This window comes from Mandrillus leucophaeus, unplaced genomic scaffold (genome assembly GCF_000951045.1).
Source record: "Mandrillus leucophaeus isolate KB7577 unplaced genomic scaffold, Mleu.le_1.0 Scaffold668, whole genome shotgun sequence".
Taxonomy (NCBI): Eukaryota; Metazoa; Chordata; class Mammalia; order Primates; family Cercopithecidae; genus Mandrillus; species Mandrillus leucophaeus.
The window spans coordinates 667,409-692,569 of NW_012107230.1; the positions used below are offsets into that span (position 1 = coordinate 667,409).

At 39.0% G+C, this 25,161-nt stretch overlaps 1 protein-coding gene across 2 annotated transcripts in view; it reads right to left on the reverse strand.

Moving 5' to 3' along the window:
• Window positions 1-693: 693 nt before the first annotated feature.
• The window catches only part of F9 (coagulation factor IX), a 32,250-nt gene continuing 7,782 nt past the window's right edge, over window positions 694-25,161 (reverse strand). Inside the window, exons 4-8 of one of the 2 annotated variants that reach the window (XM_012001627.1) lie at window positions 21,836-21,949; window positions 14,550-14,678; window positions 11,778-11,980; window positions 2,565-2,679; window positions 694-1,902 (exon numbers count right to left, since the gene is read on the reverse strand). In XM_012001627.1, the coding sequence (XP_011857017.1) occupies window positions 1,355-1,902; window positions 2,565-2,679; window positions 11,778-11,980; window positions 14,550-14,678; window positions 21,836-21,949 (1,109 nt within the window). In that variant the 3' untranslated portion in view covers window positions 694-1,354. The remainder of the gene's footprint in view (window positions 1,903-2,564; window positions 2,680-11,777; window positions 11,981-14,549; window positions 14,679-21,835; window positions 21,950-25,161) is intronic. The other variant, XM_012001628.1, reaches the window with a different exon arrangement.

Genomic DNA, 25,161 nt, shown 5'->3' on the forward strand with positions numbered 1-25,161 from the left:
GTCAGTAGTCCTATGCATCATCAAATACAGGGTGGCTGAATCACATCAATGGGATTCACAAAAAGCCAAGGTATGAACCAGAACACCAGTTTATTAATTCACGAAGGGAAACATACGTCTGTCGGTCAGCAACTCTCTAGAAAATTCAAGATAGAAGGATTAACTATAATCAAAATGTTCCACGGTGAACATGAAACCAGAAAAGGACAACTTAGTTGGCTGATTGGAATGACTTATGTCTTTGAGCCTGCTGCACCCTTCTCCACTTCAGGGGCATGCCAGTTAAAGGAGACGTGTTACTTATGTCCTCTGGTCTAGGCAACTTCAACTTCTTTCTTGACTCTGAACACTGCTGAAGACACGCTGTTGAATTCTTCCTCAAAGTCTCTACTAGTTGTAGACTGCAAATGAGCTGTTCTCTTCTTTCTGTTAGCATTATTATTATTAATTTTTAGAAAGAGTACAATATATCTGCGTCAATGCCAGCTTTTTTTCCATAACCATACAAGCTCTTAGAATGACTTATTGCTTCCATTATATGTGTGTGTGTGTGTGTGTGTGTGTGTGTGTGTGTGTGTATATATATATATAATAACTCTCTGAAAGAAACTTTTCCCCCAAAATTTTCAGGCACGTTGCTTCATCCCTATGTTCTGAAAAGCAAGTCTCCACTATGAAAGCAAGTCTGGGTTTGATAGACATGTATAACTGCGTACAGAAGTATAACAGAATGATGCTCCCCATCTCTCCTTTAATGACTGTGGAGGGTAAAAGGGAGAGAGGGAGTAAGAAAGATAAAAACTGCTTTGGGGATTGGGATTTGGAAAAGGTAAAAGATTCAGGAATAGGATAGAGGAAAAGGAGTAGTGTATTTGATGAGTTTTAGCCTCTCAGCTACTCCTGTGTTCTTTCTTCATGAGTGTGGTACTGGTCTTGTGATAGAGTAGACCAAAGATCCTGTACTGTATACAGAACTAATAAACATTGATGTTTTGGTTGGAGAAGCAAAGAAGATCGGGAAGATGGAATGCTGCTAAGGAGGGAAAATCAGATGAGTTAGTTGCCATAGTGGAGAACCATAGTATCTGAGGGACAGAGTGGAGAATTTCACTTCACAATTTTGTCAAGGGCTGGGCCCTTAGAAATGGCTATAATTTCCTAGCACATTATATTCCTCTAGTGATTCCATTTTCTAATCAATTTGCTCAGGTAAAACATGAAATTTTCCCTGTAAAGAGAAAAAGCAATAATCATAGAATGTATATATTCAAATATAATGAGATGGGAAAGTGATTAGTGAGAGGCCCTGTTAATTTTCAGTGCCAATCAATTAACCTTGGAAATCCATCTTTCATTAAGTGAGCTTTGTTTTTTCCTTAATCCAGTTGACATACCGGGATACCTTGGTATATATTCCATATTTGCCTTTCATTGCACACTCTTCACCCCAGCTAATAATTCCAGTTAAGAAACTGGTCCCTTCCACTTCAGTAACATGGGGTCCCCCACTATCTCCTTGACATGAATCTCTACCTCCTTCATGGAAGCCAGCACAGAACATGTTGTTATAGATGGTGAACTTTGTAGATCGAAGACATGTGGCTCGGTCAACAAGTGGAACTCTAAGGTACTGAAGAACTGAAGCTGATCTTCCTTTGTTGAAGACTCTTCCCCAGCCACTCACATAGCCAGATCCAAATTTGAGGAAGATGTTCGTGTATTCCTTGTCAGCAATGCAAATAGGTGTAACATAGCTGTTTAGCACTAAGGGTTCATCCAGTTCCAGAAGGGCAATGTCATGGTTGTACTTATTAATAGTTGCATTGTAGTTGTGATGAGGAATAATTCGAATCACATTTCGCTTTTGCTCTGTATGTTCTGTCTCCTCAATGTTATGTTCACCTATTAAAAATAAATTTCATTTTAAGTCACAAACAGTATTTCACATACACAGATTTTCTAAGGGTCTACTCGGGATCACTGACCTAATTGGCAATATCAGAGATCTCATTCTTCTATTGTGATAATTTTGGTTAAATGTAATGAGAACCAATGCATATTTTTCAGACCAAAAAGCCATTCAGGACTATCATAGAGATGGTTCTGTTCACTCATGCTGTTATAAGCTTTTCATTGATGATAATGAAACCACTAGTCATGAATTATCCTAGATTTTCCAAATTTCAAGTATTCTGACCCCTTTTTTGAGCACAAATTCATTTGGCCATTAATTCAAATGTCTGTTTTCTAAGAACCTGCTACAGGTTGTGCCAAGCACCAGAGACAAAAGGATCAGTGACATGATACTGGTTTTTGGGAAGACTTTCTGGTAGGGAAATGACTACATCAATAACTAATTGTACCTCACTGAAAGGAGTGATAATATGGGTACATCAAAAGAACTATGGAGGGTTGGAGGATGGTGCAACTTGGGTTCTGAAATTATGACCCTTCTGCCTTTAGCCCAATTTATTCAGCAACAATTTTATTAGACCTTAGTAAAATATGGTGTACAAATCATATTAAAGAGCTAGTGGTGCTGCAGACTATTATTCTTTATTTACCTGCGACAACTGTAATTTTAGCATCAGTTTCAACACAGTGGGCAGCAGTTACAACCCATTTTTCATTAACGATAGAGCCTCCACAGAATGCATCAACTTTACCATTCAAAACGACCTGTGAAAACAAAATTAAGACTCTTACTGCATAATATATTTGATCTAGAAAAAAATAAATATGCGTGCTGGTTACAGGAATAGGCAAAATATTGGCTTCTAGGTGCTGGCAGAAATGGAGTTTCTGGAAATGTGAGCTTTGCAGATGAATTAGTGTTTCCGGTGTATAAACAAAAAAGCCATTTATGTAACTGCATTGAAAGCAACACACAGAGACAAGGAAGCTTAAGCTGAGGCAGATCTGAGAAATGGCTTCTTTTGGTGATTTGAGGTTCTTGGATATTTTTCCCCATAAGTCAGTTTCTCTGATGGCAAAATTTGCTTCATGGGGATACAGCAGGTACAGTAGGAAACACACTGACTTGACTCCTTGAGATTAATAGTTATTAGGGTGTTCCCTGTGCCTACATGATGAAATTTTTTTGCTACATGTTACTTGAAAAAGAAAAAACTACTGATTTTTCTAGGAGGTCTTTTCAAACCCTTTCCAAACTGGAATATTATGAAACAAGACCTAAGGCCTCCATAAGGACTGTGCTTATAGCCATGCAGGCAGTGAGGAATAGCAGGGCCCATTCATTCTTTCCACTCTCTCTTAACCATACTCTACTCCCCTCTGGCTGGATGGTAAGCTGCCTTTGTCCTAAAATGTCAACTTAGCTGTGGTTGAATTTTGGGCAAAGTGGACAAAGGAGTGACGCATTGAGCCTGGGTATTGTTAGATAAGAGGCCAGTTCATTATTTCAGCTGGATCTTCGTTGCATAATTACAGTGGACAATGAATATTTTCTCCATCTCAATGTCTAGATCGACTTGGAGGATTTCAGTTCCAGTTGTAAGCAAGTGCCTTGATCCACCTTTACAGGAAGAAAGCTGGGAAGTGTGAACACTAGAGGGCACACTCAACATTTGGTAAATCCTTTTCAGGCGCTGACTAGTTCTGAACGACTGCCCTTGTATTAAAGTGCACGCAGTCTTAGGCATAAACCCATTCATAAACAAGGGAAAGGAGGTGGTCCATCACTGTAAGTGGATATCAGATGGTCCTTGGGGCATGTTCTTTTTGTCCTGAATTTAATTTACAGAACGCCTACTGTGTCCTGGACACTGAAACACTAGCCTCCTACCTGGAGACCTAAGGGCTGAGTCATTAAAGGGCTCTGACTTCCTTTTTCATACTCTGGCTCTCCTGCTCTTATCTTTTTTTTTTTTTTTTTTTAGACGGAGTCTCGTTCTGTCACCAGGCTGGAGTGCAGTGATGAGATCTCAGCTTACTGCAACCTCTGCCTCCCAGGTTCAAGCAATTCTCCTGCCTCAGTCTTCCGAGTAGCTGGGACTACAGGTGCATGCCACCACGCCCAGTTAATTTTTGTATTTTTAGTAGAGACGGGGTTTCACCATGTTGGCCAGGATGGTCTCGATCTCTTGACCTCGTGATTCGCCCGCCTTGGCCTCCCAAAGCGCTGGGAGGCATGAGCCACTGCGCCTGGCCATCTCCCTCTTCTCCTAGCTGTTGCTTTTTATTCTGAAATGTTGTAAAAATACAGAAAAAACTACATAATATAACAAACATCAGTGTGCATACAACCCAGACTTAACAATTTTCCTAATTTTTTTGAACATTTATTTGAGGGTTTACTTTGGGTTAATCATTGTGGGGTTTATAGACATTTAATACAACATAATATCCTTATGATGTGATATTAATATATTTATAGATGCATGAACTAAAGTTTAGAGAGAAACGCTAACTCCCCTGAGGTCAGTTGGTAAAGCTAGGAAGCAAACTCAAGTCTGGCCGGCTCCAGAATTTGTGCTCCTAAGCACCCAATTTCAGTCCAGGCATGGTCTGTGGACCAGTTGCAGTAGAATCATCTGAGGGCTAATCATCCTTATAAAATCATCCTTATAAAATGCAGATCTGGGGGCTAATCCAAGCTTAATTTACCAGAATATTTGGTGGGTGGGACTGGGTAAAATGAAGCCCTCCAGAATATTCTTTACATAATTAAGTTTGAGACCTGTTATATATCTACTGGATCAGAATTTCCAAGACTTGATAATCTTTATATTTTAAAAGTCTTCACTCCAAGCAGGAATGGCTACATACTTTGTGGGGCTCAGTGAGAAATAAAAATGTGGCGCTCCTTGTTCAAAAGCTAGGAAGAAAGGTGCCATTGAAGACACTGAAATACAAAACTTTTTTCTTTCCTCTGTAGTCTCTTTTGCAACCCATCATGTTACATTTTTTAAATTCGCCATTTAATATTTTGCTCCCTCTAGCATGGGGATATTTGCTGGGGCAGTGCAGACTCTCAAAGGTGTCCAGGAAGTGCACCCTACAATTTAACACCCACATGTCCTTAGGATCCCCTGCCTGCCAGCCACAGGATGCTGGGTCCCAGCAGGGGAGGGTGTGTTAATCTTCCCTTGTCACTGGCCTACTGTGCCAATCAAGGTGGAGACGTGATTCCCAAGGGACTCAACTTTCATGCCAGGATGTGTTCCATGCCTGAAATGGAGGTGGACAAGGGGTGTGCCCCCACCTTTCACCCTCCAAATGTGCTGTGGCACATTCTTGGTCCAGAGATGCCACATGGCCAAGCAACCTTCCAAGACAGCATAGGGCATGTGCACCTGACCAACCTTAACTCTCCCTGTACCTATGCCCATGTCCCCACCGGGGGAGAGGAGTGGCAGTGGCAGCTGGGTAGGGATGAGGAGGGAGAGTATGTCTGGGCACCATGGGGTGGCAGTGGTCATTGGGCAGGTGTTTGGAGGGAGAGCCAGGGCTGGCTAAGGCACCAGGTGGTAGGGGAGTTGGGGGTCAAGAAATCACCCTGGGAGGTGGTGAGAAGTGGGGTTGCAGGGTTTCAGGTCCCTAGGTAGCCCATGCTCTGGCTGGCTCATCAGACTTCAGTTACAAAACAAAAATGCAAAGCAGTAAACCCCAGATGCATGATCTGTCTGAGTGCAAAGCCCTGTGTAAGTACGCCGGTCATAAGACCATGTGTCTGGCTGTAACTCCAATTGATTTTCAGCATCAATAAAACTTGGCCAACACTGTTATGTACTGGTCATGATAGTTACAACTGAACATATCTGTTTAAGCAATTGGAATTAAGAATTAACATGCAATGATATCACGGTGCTTCTCCTCTGGCTAGTGTATTAGTGGGGAAATTGAACATCTCTCAGCCCAGTAGGCTAGTTAGGCCAGGATGAATGACATCCACAGCCCCTGGGCAGAGAGATTATGATGTAGCTGACAAAGACTTGTTTCCTGGAGCTTCTACTACTTTCTGGTGGATGGCTAAGAAATACGGTTGTGTTCTTTTAAGTCTGAAGAGCATTATTTTTGCCAACCCCTGACCAAACATCCTTGCCAAGGAAAAGGCCTAAAATATATTTGCATTTAAAGATATTACAAATTACTTGGTTTTGGAATGTTTGGTCATTCAGGATCATAGCTATCAAAATATTAGCTATTTGGAGTATGAGATGTCTGCTCGGTCAAGGAAAAGTTCTTTTTAAGAACTTTTTAAGACATCATTTTGGGGAATAATGGGGAAAATGGGAAGGCATATGCTCTGAGTAAGGCATCTGAGTTATAATCTGTCAAACATTTTTGTTAGTCATAGTCTAATGGGAGCCTGTTTTCCCTCTTTCAGACACACATATATACACACACCAACCACACACATGCTTCTACAAAATATACATTCACATCTGAATTTGTGCTCTTCATTGATGATGCCAGCCCAGAACAACAGCTCTTACCCTTTTGTTCTCTTCCTGACCTTTAACTCCATCATAACCATTCCCTGTGATTTCAGCAAAACCATTATTCTCCCTACCTACCCACCCAAGCTTTACAATAAAGAGTGTTTGCTCTCACTCATATACAAAGCAAATTCATTTGTCTGTGATGTACAGCTTGCTATGCCCACAGATGTGGTTTGCCTAGTCCTTTGCTGTAGGTCATTTGGCTGGGAACAGATGGGATGCTCACTTTGGTTTTTAATGGTTAACTAGTCATTGAAGTGCATTTCATCAAATAATCTTACAGGATAATTGTTTAAATGTCTGTCCAGATTAGCTTTGTAGAGCCAGGTGAGGTTACATATGTCACGTTCTTATTTCTCTTAATTGAATTTTTATCATCTGAGATAGGAATAATAGAGGGCCACCTTTTTCAAGTGAAGATATTGCTGTAGTCTTAAGACCTTAGTGCAACATCCTGGCCCCTAAGGAAAAACAAGTTCTGATTCATACATATAATAACTTTGCATGCTATCTGCCACTGGGATGTGTCCTAATCCAACAGAAAGGATTGAATCTCTGTAGCTAGCTGTACAGGGTAGCTTCAGACCAAAGCTGTGGGAAGTGGAGACAGGGGAAACTGCTAAGACATTTTAAAGATTTTTTTTTTTAGGTCAAAAATAGAATAAGAAATAGACCGTTTCCCTGGACATTTTCTGTAGGTTAATACGGTTAACCATCGGTAAATGCATATGCTACAACTTAATATGAGCATAAGGAAAGCTTAATCACTTGGCTTCCATTGTATTCTTTTTTTTTAATCTGATAGAATCATCTGCAAATTGTTAAATATTTGAAGACTGTATGCCACACACCGAACTGAGGCCTATGGTAAAACAGAAAATGGAAAAACCAGGTACTTCACATAAAGGGCCAAATAGTTCTTTGGAAATGTGGGAGGAATTTTGGGGGCCAGTTTGCGCATGCCTAGAATTGTCCGCTGGCAGGGTCATGGCCATGGGATCCAAACCAAATTAAAGCTTTGTTGCTTCTTCAAATCTCTCGCTTTTGAGTTGTTGATGAAAGCTATCTAGTAATACAGGCGTTACAGTTTCCCTTTTTTCACTAATGTTCAAAGGCTTTCATTTTTTCCCTACGTAGCGGTATGCAATTCAAGACTTGTTTTAGCTTACTACACCTCTAGACATATACTTACTCTAAGAAAAACTCATTTCTGTTCCTGTGTAGAGCATTTAACCCTCTAGCTTCCTCTTTCTACTCCTGAAGTATTTCTTCAGAGACCCTGCTTCCTTTCCCGAGTTCTCAAGGAGCTCTGAGCCCATCGCTGGGCATCTGGAGGGAAACTGAAGTACCTCCTTCCATTGGCCTCACGCGGTTCCTATCTTAGGCCTTCTAATCTCGCGCGACTTTAGAAGTTGGCCCGGCCCGCCAGTGCCTTTGGCTTTAGGAGGTAGCAAAGAGAATGGGGCCGGCAGTGCCGTTCCGGAACCATAGGGGGCTCCTGGGAAGCTACCGTCGCGAGCAAGGCGCGGCTGCGTTGGCCCTTGGCTCCAGCCTGGCAAGCTGAGGTGAAAGCCCTGGAATAAGGTAAGAAAGGAGCGCGACCGCAGACGGGATACGTGCTAGGTGAACATGGCTCTGTAGGGTCTCAAAGCCGGACAGGATCCCAGCGGTCGCTTAGCCTGCTCTGATCTCTCGCCAGGCGAACAAATGCCCTCTCCCTGAATGGGGCTATCCAGCCGCTCCTGTCCCCAGTGACAGAACAGCTCTTTAAGTCAACAATTCCGACAAACATTTGTTCAATCAACATTTGCTCCTAACGCTGCCCAACCTACGCAACCAACCCAGTGGTTGTTGGTTGGGAAGGGCTTTCTTAATGGAGGTCAGAATCTTCCTGCCCGCTTGCAACTTTCACCCTGAAGTCCACAAAGAAGCTGTCTTCCCTTTTCCCTTGTGGCTCTTGCAAACAGCTCACCTTTTCTTTTAACAGACTAAACATTTCTAGTTTGTTCAATCTGTTCGTTACTCAAGATGAAAGTGAACTATGTTGTTCTTTGTGAGATTTCTTCACCAAGTGATCGCTTTATTTCTCACCCTGGCTAATTTGAAAGATAAAAGAAACCACTCTGAAGAGAAAGGTTCTTATGAAGCATCAGCATTTTGAAACACTCTTTTCTAGGTGACACTGCTAAATAGTATTTCATATTTCAAAGCTAGATATATAATGTTTTCACCACTGAAGCCCCAGCTGTTGCTTGCTTTCTCTTGATGCCTTAGTCACAGCAGGTTTGCTGCAGTCTGATCTGCAATCAAATCTAGTATTTCCTCCTGCAGATTAACCATGACATGGTGGAGGTGGCCCATCCACAAATGAGGAGAGATTCTGGTTTGTTTCATTTTGTCTAGAAATGACTTTTATACACTCAATTTATCTCATATTTTTGAAAACCAGTAACCTTTCATAAGGAACTAGATGGAGGTGGTGTGGAGGAAGCAATGCAGAAGTATGCTGGGGTCTTTCACAACTATTCTGGAAAGTGGCTCAGCTTCTTGCCTTTGGAAGAGAATAAAAGTTAGGGCTCTGAATCTGTCCAGGTCAGTAATCTTAGTTCATATGGATGAAATAGGGAGTGAACATATGTGCACGTGCATGTGTGCACATGCATGTATGAGTGATCTTGAACATTCCAAATGATCTTAGCTAGGCTTGAGAGCAATAGGGACAATAACTATAAGTGTGCAGTGAGAAGGTCATGACATAATTTGAAATGATGTGTATCATTTATATCTTCTCCCTCCCAGAACAACCACAACCACCATCTCATAGTCTTTTCTGCTTGAAAAGAAAATAAAGTGTCTGCTTGAGTTACTAAACTTTCAGGAAAGATCTGCATTGTTAACACATTGGCAAACATCTGGTTTAAAGAGGGTGGGTGAGAAAGTGAAATTATGTGCCTAAACTGAGCCTTTATACCCTGTTCCCCTTTTTAGTTCTGATTTAAATGTATTTGCCATTTCATTTCTGGAATGACAAGGAGACAATGCTAAACTCACAAAGCATACTTTTTTTTTTTTTTAATCTTGGACTTTTAAAAACGGAAGATATCTTCTCCCCCACTGTAAGCACTGTTCTATGCCATGTTATCCATGGAAGTTGGACACATAATGAATGAAAATACATGAGAACGCAAATGACAAAATTAGAATTAGATACATGGATATTAAATACATTGAAGGCATAATAAGAGTGCTTGCACTCAAGAGGGGTTGTTCCAGGAAAGGTTCATAAAGAAGGTCAATATTACACAATTGTGAAGAAGAGCAAAGATATGGATGAGTGAAGAAAGGGGTTATGGTGGGTAAGGGAAGCAGCCCTCATAGGATGCATTTAAGTAGAAACAGAGGAGGTAAAAAGGAACGTACAGTGTCCCATTTATGGGCTATAAGATCAGGTCCAGCAAATATTGTCTTTTTAAAAAGCAAAGGTAAAAGAAAGGGAAAACCTTGCTTGTGATGTTCTGCCACTCTTTGATACCATTCTCCACAATGCTTGTGCAATTATACCTACTGCCCCATCCCCAGGTATATGTGTAATATCTTACATCCATTACGTTGGAAAATGGCAGGCATTCTCAAGAATCCTGGATAGATACACAGCTAGTCCCAGAAAAATTCCAGTGCTGTTAAAACTCAGGACATTTACCTGATTCTGGCTTAAATTGTTACCAGTTTGATCACTGCAGTCTTTAAAGTTATCAGTCTCTAATGGCAGAGATTCAAACCTCAGTAGAGAAATCCGTGAAATTACTACCAAATCATGACTGTGGCAACTAGGGAGTTTTAAGTTAGACTAAACGATTATAAGTGCTATCCAATAGACATTTCCGCAGTAATACCATGTTCTGTCTCCACTTGCACTCTGCAATACAGTAGTTAGTACCCGCATGTGGCTGTTATGCACTTAAAATTTGGCAGGTGCAATTGAGGAACTGAATTTTTAATTTCACTTAATTGTAGGTAATTTAACTTTAAATAGCCATATATGGCTAGTGGTTACCTATTGGACAGCACAACTTTATATAAGGACCATCCTGGCTTCCTGCCTGGGGAGGGGGGCCAAAGAGGTGGGTTATTCCTTCTCACAGATGGAATCTCTTAGGCTTTAGCTGTAGGCTAAGTTACAACCCAGATTTTGCTACAAATGTAGCTCGTGGTTGCTAAATGAAAAATGTGCATAGGTAATTCTACATATGTAGGTTGTTTGCAGACCACACTTGGAGAATGTCTGCAGAGCACACTGGAAGGACTAGGTACAACAAGTCCATCATTTGGTGTTTTGAACCCTGGCTTCTGTAACAAGTTCATTTGCTTTGGGCCAGTGTTTTTCTTTTTCCGTTTTTTGAGATAGGGTCTTACTCTGTCACCCAGGCTGAAGTGCTGTGGTGTGATCACGTTTGACTGCAGCCTCAACTTTCCAGGATCAGGTGATTCTCCCACCTCAGCCTCCTAAATAGCTGGGAGCACAGGTGGGAGTCATCACACCTACCTAATTTTTACATTTTTTTTTTTTTTTATAGAGATGGAGTTTCGCCATGTTGCCCAGGCTGGTCTCAAACTCCTGGGCTTAAGCGATTCTCCCGTCTCAGTCTCCCAAAGTGCTGGGATTACTGGCATAAGCCACTGCACCTGGCCTAGTTTTCAAACTATAAAGTGCATCAAAATCACCTGTAGTGCTTGTTTGCACACAGATTGCTGGGCCCCACCCCCTAGATATTCTGATTTGGTAGGTCTAGGGTGGGGGTAGGAGAATTTGCATTTCCATATTCCCAGGTGATTCTGATGCTACCACGAGAACTATAGCTGTAGACCAAGACACTCTGATGCTGTTTCTTGGAACCTAGTTCTTGCCTTAATCCTTCCTCCTTGAGTTCCTTTCTTTATCCCCTTTTAAATAATCCAATTTTTCTTGGCCTAAAGACTTTCCAACTCTCACCAGTTTTTGCAAGGGCTGAGGCTGAAGTAGTACCCTGTGACCTTTCTTCCAGACTTTCATGTCGTTGACCAGTTGCCTGTCTGGAATCATGCTATGCATTTCCTTAATGCCAAATTCTTCCTGACCTGTATAGTAGCTGATTTGGGCCTCTCTTTCACCAGCTGCTCATCTCTGGAGGCTTTCTCACATTGGTTAGTGCTGAAACTTACCTAAATACTTCTCACATCCCAATAGGGCTGTCTAGTAAAATAATCTCAGTCTCCCACTTGGCCTGTGTCTTGCCAGCTGAGTTCCAGTTTTGACACACCATCAGTATAAAGTACCTGCCAAGGGAATTGACCTGGTTTGGCATCTTCTCCACCAACAACCCGAGTGAAGTCATTAAATGATTGGGTGCTTTGAGTGATGTTATCCAAAATGGTTTCAGCTTCAGTAGAATTTACATATTCCACATCAGGAAAAACAGTCTCAGCACGGGTGAGCGTAGAAGTTTGTGAAACAGAAACTCTTCCACATGGAAATGGCACTAGAAAAACAGAAGAAAAATTAGTAATCTGATATTTCTCATTGGCAAATGGAACATGTATTACAAAAATTGAGATTGAGGCCCATCCTTGTCACTTCTGAGAAGCAGGCCTATCAGTATGTAAAACAATCTAATCAGTGAATAGAATCTCAAGCTAAAAGGTTGATTGCATTATTTTCATGGACAGTTTTCAAATCCTTCATGAAAAGAACACTTGGCTCTGGAATTCATCGTCTTTACGGAAATAGAATAGGTGTTCCAGAATCAAATTTGGTAAGACCTTTATAGAGTCTAATGACTTTCTGTTTAGTTTCTTTACTAAAAAGTCTTACTCCCAGTTGCCATCCCTGAATGGAAGTCTGATGATTGATGCTTTGTAACTTTAACTTTCCAATTTGGTAAATGGGACTTCTGCTGCTTATCATTAGGAAGGTTTCTTTTGCAGACTAAAATGCCTTCTAGGTTCCAAGGTGCATTTTACGTTATTTTCTGGGGAGAGATCATTGTGATTCAATTACCTGGGTTTCAAATATTAGCCAAAGAGATTGCTAATATAATTATCACAGTCATATTCACCAGGACCTGCCCACCATTTTTCCTTGGGTTCGTTTATTTTCTGAAGAAAAATAATGTATTGATACACTGGGGACTACCAGAATGGGAATTTGTAGTCAAACGAAGTCACTTCAGATTTCATTTTCATTTCTCACTTTCCTTCAAGCCACATTCCTTGTAACAGACATTTCTATAGCAACCAGCTGCGACAAAGTATCGTGAAGACAGCAAGTGGTTGAGAAACCGGGAAATTAGTTCAAAATACTTATGTATAAATGTACTCGATCAACAATGGCTACAGAAAAGGGACCATTATCGTTGAAAAGGCAGAAAAGCTTATTTTAAGTTTGGCCTACTTGTTCTGCTAAAGCTAAGGCTATATTCAAATATAACACTTAATAGTTGGAGGTGGTTCTCAATTCTGTTTCTCTTTTATAGCATAGAAGAGCTTGTAAGGGTTTAGCTACTATGCCATCTGTCTATACTGGAAGTTAGGTTTTTAAGGTTAAAATACACACACAGACACACACCCACACACATATTCATGCTCCTCTCAAGGTAGACTAGCTTTGAGACAGCATATGTGAAGAACCAGGCAGAAGGACAAGTGGGCAGGCCCCGAAGCCTTAGAGATTCTTCATTTTAGTTGCAGGATATATATTCCTGCCTTCTGGTTTATTGGGAATAGGCCTCCAAATCTGGCCATAAACTGGCCCCAAAACTGGCCATAAACAAAATCTCTGCAGCACTGTGACATGCTCGTGATGGCCTTGACGCCCACGCTGGAAGGTTGTAGGTTTACCAGAATGACAGCAAGGAACACCTGGCCCACCCAGGGCGGAAAACTACTGAAAGGTGTTCTTAAACCACAAACAATAGCATGAGTGATCTGTGCCTTAAAGACACATTTCTGCTGCAGTTAACTAGCCAGACCCATCCCTTTATTTCCCATAAGGAATAGTTTTAGTAAGTCTTATGACCAACTTGCTGTCAATAAATATGCGGGTAAATCTCTGTTCGGGGCTCGTAGCTCTGAAGGCTGTGAGACCCCTGATTTCCCACTCCATACTCTATTTCTGTGTGCGTGTCTTTAATTCCTCTAGTGCCACTGGGTTAGGGTCTCCCCGACCAAGCTGGTCTCGGCACTGGTTCTTTCTTTAATTTCCTCTGCCTGGTATAGTGCTGAGATAGGTACTGGAACCAGTTACAGAGAAATGGTACACGATTTAATGTACCAATTTAATACGATATTAGGCTTTAGAAATGCAAAAGAAATTATATCTAGTTTGCTTCAAAAAAAGCCCCTCATTTATCAAATATAATTGACCCTGAAGAGCCTAAATTTTTCAAAACATAAAAGTGTCTACTGCTTTCATCTTTAGATAAGAGCCATACGAACATGGAGTGGAGATGCTCTGAATACACTAATCAGCTGTTAAAATGGTGGCATGGTTGATATGACTGGGAAACATTGCTTTGTTCACAGCCATATAGATTGTGCTGACCAGCCTAGCAGAACTTAAAACAGTTCATTGCCGGAATCATTCTGACACCAATTGTGTAAACTCAGCTTCAGACCCAACAATAAAAAATAACTTTCTCAGAGTAAACTAGCCAGCCCAGATGGAATCATGCTTCAAACTTACCGTCCTTGTACTAGAAGCCTATCCACTCAATTATTTGTGTATATTTTATGATATAGTATTACTACATTGATTTGACTTGATGAATTACAAATATATATGCAGAAATCACACAAATTAATTGCTTTGTGACATAAATGTTAGAGAAAAAATTGGACAAATTGGACACAAAAGAATTCAGGTTGTAGATGATTACATAGTTTAAAATATGATGCAATCTAGAAAATTAATTGGTCTAATTCAAGCTACTGATCTTTTCTATTATTTCAAAAGGAAGCAGATTCAAGTAGGAATTAAAATTATGTAGGTTTGTTAAAATGTTGAAGGCTCAGATACAGATTTTCTTTAAAAACTCTTATTTGGATTATGACCTGCTGGTTCACAGGACTTCTGGTTTTCTGCAAGTCGATATCCCTCGGTACAGGAGCAAACCACCTTGTTATCAGCAGTATTTTTACAAAACTGCTTGCATCTGCCATTCTTAATGTTACATGTTACATCTAAAAGAAGCAAAATAGACAGTAACAGCATAATTTAACACGCATTTCTAAAAAGTACATGGAAATATTGACTCGTGTATGGGTCAAATATGTGTTGGGGGCATTCATGTTGCCCCCAATGTACATTGGGGAGAGAAATTTTGGAGCCTTGAACTAAGAGTGGAAAGAAAGGTAAAATAAACTTCTCAATAAGGCATAAAAATGGTGGTAGCGCTATAATGGATTGGTTTAAAACTAACTGTTTGGATATTCTACTTTCACTAAATCGTAGACTACAGGTTTAAAAACCCTATTTATTAATGTATAACATATATTCAAAAAATACACAAAATTTTAGTATAAGTTTTCACAAAGTAAATGAGCCTGTTTAAACACTAAACTGACCAATACATAGCACATTATCAATACCCCAGAAGATGCTCCCTCCCAATCATTCCACCCTTTTTCCTTTTTATAGGTTACCATTACCTGGACTTCTAACACAGTAAACAGTTCTTGCCAGCTCTTGAACTATAAACAGAAGTTCACAATATGTACTCGTCTGCGTCTTTCATTTAACATTTTGTCTATGAGATTAATCCATGTTTTGTGTAGCAGTATAAATTGCTGTGTAGTATTCCATTGTATTACTATTACAGCTTTTATTTATTCATTCTACTGTTAATGGATATTTGGTTTGTTTCCAGTTTTTCGCTGTTATGTATAATAGTGTAATGAACATTCTTGTATATATCTTTTGGTGACATAAACATGCCTTTTTACTGGCTTATAATTATGAGTGAAATTACTGGATCAGATGTTCAGATCTAGTAGATACTGCCAAGCAATTTTCTAAAATGATTGTACGAACTTAAATTCCCACCATCACTGTATGGGGTTCAGTTATTAGGTGTCTGTATTGCAGATATCTTGTCTCAGTCTGTGACTGGTCTTTTCAGTCAAAGTAGTGTCTTTTGCTGAACAGGAGTTCTTAGTTTTCATATAGTCCAGTTTATCAATCTTTTCCTTTATGGTGATCACTTTTTGTATTTTAAGAAATTTTTACTTTCTGCAAGTTATGAATATAAAATGTTATTGTTTTATACTTCATGCCATATGAATATCTAATTGACCTATCACTTTTTATTGAAAACATCAACAATTCCCTTCTCTACTGCACTGGCACCTCTATCATAAATCAAGCCTCTATATAAGTACAGGTGTGCTTCTGAGCACTCTATTGTGTTTCACTCATCTATTTGTCTATCCTTGTGTCAGTACCACTCTGTCTTAATAAATGTAACTTGATAATAAGTCTTGACATCTATTAATGTAAGTAGTACAAGTTTATTCTTCTTGAAAACTGTCTTGGCTATACTTGGGTCTTTGCATTTCCATATGCATTTTAGAATTAGCTTATGAATCCTGCCCGACCTCCCCCCACCAAAAAAAGCCTGCTGGGCACTTTGGTATTGCATTGAATCCATTAGTAAATATTTGATATGTTTACTATATTGTATCCTTTAATTGATGAACATTGCCTATTCATTTATTTATTTAGGTTTGCCTTAATTTTTCTCAATAGTGTCTCATAATTTTTTATGTAGAGTTCTTGCACATCTTTCTCACATTTATTACTAAGCATCTAATTTTTAATGCTATTATAAAATCATTTTTGAATCATTGCTGGTATATAGACATGCAATTGATATTTGTATGTTCACTCTGTATCCAGTAACCTTTCTATACTTATTTATTTTAATTGTTTAGATGCTTTGGGTTTTCTATATGTACAAGCATTTTTTCTGAAAGTTACAGTTTTACTAATTTTTTTTCAGTGAACACAAAAAGCAACAGCAATTCCATAATCTCATGTAGATACTGCCTTTCTGAATTGAAGTGTAATTTCTATTGCTTAGTTATTCTAGAAATTGCTTGGCGTCCCGAGCTAGACTGTTTAACAGGTTACCTATAAAAGTAAAACCTGGAAGTCTTTAGAAATTACAGTGTTAGGATAGCAGACATGGAATCAACCTAAATGCCCATCAATGGCAGACTGGATAAAGAAAATGTGGTTCATATATACCATGGAATATTATGCAGCCATAGAAAAGAACGAGATTATGTCTTTTGTGGGAATATGAATGGAGCTGGAGGCTATCATCCTTAGCAAACTAGCATAGGAACAAAAATCAAATACTGCATGTTCTCACTTGTAAGTGGGAGCTAAGTGATAAGAACTTATAAACACAAAGAAGGAAACAACAGATACTGGGGTCTACTTGACAGGGGAGAGTGGGATGAGGGAGAGGAGCAGAAAAGATCACTGTTGGGTACTGAGCTTAATATCTGCATCATGTAATAATATGTACAACAAACCCCTGTGACACATGTTTATCTATGTAACCTTCACATGTACCCCTAAACCTAAAATAAAACATTTTTTAAAAAAGAAATTATAGCGTTAGTAAGTCCATTAGGGCCAAAAAGCAACTTGAAGCTGGCTGAGGTGGTTACATATCAAACATAAGAGAATGAAATAGGGTCCTGTATGGTAACTGAAGACCAAAGACCAATATGTCATTAGTGCTAAGCATTCCAGTGGCCCACATTTTCTTTACTCTACTATGCAATTCCCCTTATTAATAAAAAATATCTCTTGTCTTTTGAAATGATTTTCCTCTTGGATTCTATTTTGTCTGATATTAACATTGCTTTGCTAGTTTCTTTTTGTTAGTTTTTACCTGATAGTTCTTTTCACATCCGTTCATTTTAGCCTCCCAGTGTAATTTTAGTTTAGGTATCAATTTTGTTAACAGTATACAATTAAATTTTTAACTCCAAACTGAAAGTTGTCATTATTAATAGATTAGTTTAACCCCAATTCACAATAATTGTGTGTCCTGATATATTTGGCTGATTCCTGCCATCTTGTTTTGTATTTTCTAATTACTGTGCTTTCCTTTTGTTTCTCCTATGCAATACCAATAACAGGAAGTAGCATGTTTCAGGACTCGTTAGCTTAGACCTGCTGAATTAAGAAAAACAGGCTCTGCTCTTGAGCCTATTTCTGTTTCTAGAGCAGCACAGGAATATAAACAATGTAAGACATCTTTCCCCTTATGTACATGTTTGACAACAGTAACACTTTCAATAGAAATCCTCAGTGGTCAGTGCAATCATAACATGGAAAGTTTGAAATGAGTGACTGCATTAGATACCTCGTATGCACCACCTTCATTCTGCTCAGCTTCACCTGTGTCTTTTTCCAGCATGGTGGTGATTAGCTCTGGGTGGATTTCAACCGACCTCCTATGGTTGTATCCTTGAATTGCCTTGGATCACAGCTGCACTAGGTGTCTTTTGCCTTGAAGCTTCCCTGTTAATGCTGAGGCATGGATGCCATATGACCCTCTTGGTACCCAACATATCCAACTAAGATATGTGAGGGAGTTAATTCCCCATAAGTCGAACTTCTAACCAATGAGAGACAGATACTGACAAATTCTTTCATCTCTTCTTCCCATTCAGGTGGACTAACCTGAGACCAATTTGACTTATTGGAGACAGTCCCAGGAAGTTAAGCAATCAATTGCAGTTAGATACGAGTAGTTTGATAACTCATCCTCTTATTGGCTTTCTTTTCCTTTCTGCCTCACTCTTCAGTTCTTTTCTCTTGCCCCCTGGGATTGCACATGTTAATAAATAAGCTTGTGACTTTTTTTTTTCTGGGGGAACACAGGCTAACAGAGTGACTGTATGGTTTTGGAGAATATGAATTTTTGAGTGACGAATCTAAACTTTTAAACTCTATTTTACATGTGCTAGCATAGCCAACTGTAATAATTAGCTCTTAGTCCTTACTGATACTTCAGGAAGTAAAGGGAGGCAAATCAACTCTTGGCAGGGGGGACAAAGGAACCAGCTTGAGCTTTAACCTTTGCTACCAATAATCCACTAAGGGCATGATCCAGAAAGATGGCACTTGGTCCTATTAATTAATTAATTAATTAATTTAAAGGCCTTTCTCCTCACTAACAGTGGTAATATCCCTGGATCTTTTTTTTTTTGTTACTAGCTATCATTTTGTTGCTACGAAGCAATGCTAAAGTGTTCAGCCAAATCAAACATTACCTGTAGAAAGTGTTCCATCAATATGAGATCGTGATACATTACGAAAGGTGCAGCTCGGTTTGTCCAGGGCATGCACAATGGGAATGAATAAACTCTGTGTTTTCTCAATTGTGATTCTGTGTCATTGGCTAAGAAGTAACCAGAACTCTGTATCATTATCCATATTTGTCATTGCCCTTTAGGGCCCAGTATGTTGCTGCTGCTGTTGATCTTTGGCTTGTTTTGTGCAGGAGGTGGGAAATATTGCTTCCTAAACAGCAATCTTTTGCCCTCAGCTAAAAGGCTGAAGATTCCAGAAATAAAATAATGGCACAAGGATTTCCAGGGGAGAGTTCCATAGAGCAGGGCCTAAGGAACAGTTAGAATGGGACTCATTTATCAATTACTGAGCATTTATATGTCAGGTACTGTGGTGGGTATGGACTCTCTCTGCTCCTGAAGGGGGTCTCAGTGCCTAGAATATCTTTTGAAGAACATCTCAAAGCATCTGTTTTTCTCCCTCCATGTTAACACAAACACTTTCTAATTCCCTTCATGCCTACTACAAATATTAGTATGTTCTGCTTCATTTTATTCTGCCTTTATATTTCCTGATATATCCACTGGTATGACAACCAAAGCTTGGACAAAAGATGTTTTATTTAACAAGTTTACCACAAAATATGCTGTGCTTCAGCTAAACTCAACATAGTTCCTTTTTTCACTCCTCAGAAATATGTAGCAAATAAGACAGCAGTGTCTGTGACATGCTGGAAAATTGAAAAAGGTGTTTACATGCTTGTGATTTTTTTCTTTCCATTCTGCTTTATTCTGAGAAAATGCCTCTGTTACTCTTTAGAAGAGACAGGAATGACCAAATTCTTACAGACCTTCATTTATCTGAGAGATATTTGGATTTGATGTACAGCTGGGAACATCATACAGAGGTCTTTATTCTAACCTAAGGGACCCAATAGCCAATTAATATTCTTTAACTAGAAAGCATGCCCTGAATGTTTACACCTCTCTCTCGCAGTGAAGGGCCTGATGAACAAGGGAAAAAGATAACAAAAAAAACGTATTGATGAAAATCTCCTTTCTTTTTTTCAAGACCACATACGACAAAAGACTTGGGGCCGAGATGCCCCATAAACTCTGCTATCTAGTAGCTGTTGAAATTAGTCTTTAACTGGAAGCAACAAACTGAAATGGTAATTTGTTTATGCTTTTGCTGTTGCTTTCTTCTATTGTCTGAGGTAAAGAGCAATTTGTGGGAATTCTCATTTTGTTTGTGAGCTAACTGGGCTGAAAATATTTTTCTAAAACTTGATCAGATTGGTGGGTCAGATCAATATACCTTAGAGGCCAGGAGTGGTGGTGGCTGCAGTACAACTGCACAGCCCTGACCAAACCAAAATGTGGGAACATGAGAGTATCCAAGTTGTGTCAGTTGTAGACTTAGCATTTTTGCTGTGTGGAACATAGCCACACATGTAGTAAACTCTGTTGTAAAAGTTTGTGCTTCTATTTACATTCCTAAGGGTTATTCCCTTTCTCCTTTTAAAGCATCTTTATTTTTAAACTAGGTAAAGATATTTATGTTTTCAATTATAGTTTACCACAATGTGCCCTTCAGTTGTAACTGAGACTAATTGAGTTACTCATTCTCTCAGCTCCAACGGTTATATTATTTAAGCTGATAATGAGTAACTACTCCAAGGATTTCTAGAGGTTTCCACAATAGCAAGATCAAATTTATCCAGGTAAATCTGAATTTCAAATTATAACCTTTCAGATGAAAGTAGCACTTCAGAGATGTTGAATCAATTAACACACTCTCAAGAACGGTAACCCAGGCATTAGTTTGTCCCCACAATGGAAACCTAAAGGAATGGGAGTCCAAGCCAGGTGTGCAAGTTCATTCAGTCTTTTCTTTCTTTTCAAATGTCTTTGCCCTGTCACCTTTTCCTTTTCTTACCTTCTAAGAAATTTTTGAGCCCAAAGGAAGATGGTCAATGAATTTCTTTTTAGTACTGAAAGGATTTCTGAACAACATTACAGGCGACTTTTTTCCTATCTCAATAGGACAAGTGTAGCTGCCACATTTCATTTCATTTCATGCCTTTTTCATCTGTCAGGTGGATTGCTATAATGCCTTAATAGAGTCCTGCTAATTTTCTACTCTTTATCCTTAGTCATGTAGCCTGTGGTGTTAAATTCTTCCTTAGGATTGCATCTCTATTCTTCTGGAGTGTCAGAGTAGAAAGTGAATTCCTCATTAGCACTGTGTGCATTTCACAATCACAGTACCCGTAATATTGCATCTGGAGGTGATAAACAAGTAGGTAAAGGACATGGGTTTACTGCTCCAATTACTGAAACCTCGAAAAATGAAACAGTCTAGGCTTTGAGAAGAAAAGGTACACAAGGATTCTAAGGTTGTTATGTAATACTTTTGATGTAATCAATATAGTCAAATTCAGGAATGAGCTTTGAATTTTGTCAACAAATTTAGCATATGAAGTGGTTTGTACATGTGGAGAATTCCTAATATATGGGATAATTGGCCAGTCATACTCCAGTTCTGCACTTAATTGACTTTCACTACCTACGTTGATAGCAATTTAGTCATGATTTCAATTTTCTGGGTTCAGTTTTCTCTGAGTTTTAAATATAGTAGTTAGAAGCATGGGTTTTGGTCACACTGAAGTTTAAGTCCTGTCTAAACCATTTGTGCCTCTGTAATTTTTGGATGTTAGAGTTGCAGTTTTCTCATCTACATAGAATGGGGATAATGATAACACTAACCACATATGGTTGTATTAAGGATTAATAAGTGAGTAGAACATCATTATCACTTAATATTAGTTACCAAATATTGTTATTGATTTTAATATAGCTTCTCCAACTCATATCCTGAAAACCATAACTATAAATGAAATGTTTATGAGCGTTGAAAGTACGTTTTTAAGAAAAATTATGATACACGAATATTGCATTTTCCAGTTTCAACTTGTTTCAGAGGGAAACTTTGAACCATGAGTAGTCAAAAAATAGTTACTTACCTAATTCACAGTTCTTTCCTTCAAATCCAAATGGACACCAACATTCATAGGAATTAATGTCATCCTTACAACTGCCACCATTTAAACATGGATTGGACTCACACTGATCTCCATCTTTGAGATAGGTTAAGAAATTGAATTGGCACATAAACTGCTTAGAATGCCCAGTCCTCCCCCGTAGATACCCACTGGGATGGGAGTCTGATTTTAGGGTCAGAGCAAAACTACTGACCTGGAAGCCAGCTGCCTATAGGCATATGATGCTCCTGTCTTCCTGAGTTTCTAAAAGCCACCCAAACAAAGATCCTTAGGCTGACACTGTCCTAGGAAAGTGCCCTGAGGAAGGCATGTACATAGTTTATGCAATGCAAGGGAAGATGGAGCAGGACGTTTTTGTATAGAAATGTACTATATCAGAACAGGGTGAGGATTTTCAATCCTTCCTTGTAGAATGATGGCAGAGTTAATTCCAAGTCAAATTTAATTGCTTCAACAAGTATTATCTCTATGTCACACAAGGCTCTATTGCAGGTCTTGTAGAGCAAACTGAGCTAGATAATATATGGTGTTTCCACTTTAGGAATTGACAGCCTAGGCATGGAGCAAATGAATCTGCTTTCTTGTATTGTCACTTAACTTTGATGTATCATATGCAGTAATAGTTCAAGACAATAGAAAAGATATCAGAAGCATCTGTTACTGCTTAAAGATAGTCTATGTTCTATAAATTAGATTTCAAATAGTCTAGGTAATGTGAGAGACAGCATTCGATATATCATACAGAATTTAAAAAGATTCCACAGTGTGCTTTATTTATGTATGCATTGGTTATGTTTTCATTCTGCCTTTCTTGAAGTTTCTACATTTACTGTGTACTTGAAAGTCTTTGAAGACACTGATGGTAAGAAAACAGGAGGAAGGAATAGGCAAAAGGAGAAAAGTCAGAATGAGAAGGGAACCTTTAAGTCTGGTTTCTTAGTGCTCTGCCTTAATCCACACTTCTAAAGGAGCTTCGGGAGAGAATGATGAATAGAACCAGAAGGGAGATGGTAGGCACTTTGAACTAGAAAAATATCCCTGAAGAAAAAAATGGGAGCTTGATCTGTAAGACTCAATATATGAGAAACAAAGGAGTAAGAGATAAAGATAACAAGAAGAATCAAAGAATGAGGGAAAAGGGGGAAACTGAGAAATTTCTAATTATCAGTCATATTTTAGAGCAAATCTCCTTGATATGTGGTGTGTAGATTCCTGCCTGTTCTCCCTCTTCTCTGTCGGAAGTGTGTATCCAGGTTCTGTTGACTAAGAGACTAATATCCCTTTATCATAAATAGTCCCTCCCTGGAAAATTTGCTTGCTGTGAAAATTAGACCTTGTCCCCTTTGCCCCTAGATCTGATATGCTTTTGCACAGATACTCCAATTTGTTCCAATTCTATGAAAACAAAATCTGTTATCTCTGGTTTATTATTATTGATGTTCAGAATTGGCCTAAAAATGAGCTACATTTGCCCTTTATATTATAGACCAACAAATGTGAATTATTCAGGATGTTTTACTGAAAGGGTCTGGGCTTTCAGCCAGCTACACAGGAACTCATTTGCCGAGACATGTCGCTAAAATGAGTGTCATTTTATCCCACATTTGGTTCTCCTTTGGGTTCGTGTCCGTGTGTACTTTGGGTTCAGGCAAAGCCATAGACAGTTGGGGTCAAATACAACAAGAGACAAGACCTTACCAAGTGAGAGATTCCTGTTTAAGACTACCAGGTTCCTGTTTAATGAGTAACTGCATTTAGATTTGAAGGCCATGAGGTGTAATAGTGAAAGCAAGGGGTTGAGCAGTAGAGAATTTGGCTTCTCTTCCGGGCTTCATGACTCCCCAACTAGGTGACCTTTGGCAGTTCTTTTAACTTCCCTAAGCTTCAGTTTACTCTCCTGTGAAATGGAGTTAATAATGCTTTGGTCACAAGGATGGTGTGAGGGTTAAATGTGATAGGCCTTTTGTAAACTGGAAAGTCCTTGACGGATGCTAGTAATGTGGTTCTACAATCATTCTTCTTCAACCAGGCTCTCTATGTGGTGAGTTGATGGTACAGAATAACACAGCAGTGAGAAGCCTGAGTTTCTACTGTGTGCGAGAAGAAACATAGGCTAATTTTGTAGTGGTTAGGAATCTCAACTGCAAGTGAAAAGAGGCAGGGAGTTTGTTTCCTTTTTGTTCTTGTTTTTGTTGTTCTATTTTTTGGTTGATGAAGCAGTAGTGAAAGAATAATGCCCTCCATGTTTTCCAGATAGCTATACCTGTGGTATAGCAAACAGCGTACCTATGTGGCCCAAAAGGCAAGGGACCAACTTTAAAATATGATCCTGGGGGTGAGGAGTGAGCAATGAAGGGATTGTAGGAGTTTAATTGTCAGGAATTTTTTGGTGGGGAAAATAGTCATGGATTTACTTTTAGAAATAAATCATGTGATTCAAAGTTCTAAATTCTGCCGGAATGGAGATTACAAAGACCTATTTGGACTAACTTTAGGGGGCACCTCAGTAGAAGTTGGCATGGTAGTATTCATTTCTAAGATCAAGAAAAGTTAGATAAAACAATGTAACAGAGTCAACTATTTTTCTCTCATGATTTAAAAACAAAAGTGGAGGAATTATGAGTTACCAGAGTAAAAGAGTGTCCAGTAGTATCTCCAGAACATAAACTGTAGGAAATAGAATTGAATTTCCAATTGATGGAAGTTGGTGAATTTGATATCTGGATTAATTTCTTTTTATTTATGCAGACAGTCCTAGGTAAGTCAATCTTTGAAACTTACCCTCCCTCAAAATCCTACTGCTGAATTTTAAGTTATTGTAGTTTTAAAATTAGTTGTTATTAAAGTTTTGAGTTTTCCTTCTTTTGGTCAATTCATTTGATAAATATTTACTGAGTACCTCTTTTCCAGATACTGTTCTAGGTGCTAGGAATATATCAATAAACAAAACAATTGAATATCCCTGCCAACATGAAACTTGCATTTTAGTGGAGTAGGGAAAAATAAATGATAAATAGTATGAATAAGAAATTATATGATACATTAGATGGTGAAAAGCTCTGTTAAAAAATAGAGTGGGGTACTGTACAGGTGTCTGGAGTGGTAAGGCTACTGGGACAGGTTGAAGTATTCATAGATGGTGAAGGTAGGCCTCATTAAGATGGTAACATTTGGGCAAAGACCTGAAGGAGGTGAGGGAGCCAGCCCACAGGAAGTTGGGAACAGCCAGATAAGAGAAACAGCCAGATAAAGCCTCTAAAGTGGGAGCATTCCTAGAGTGTGCAAGA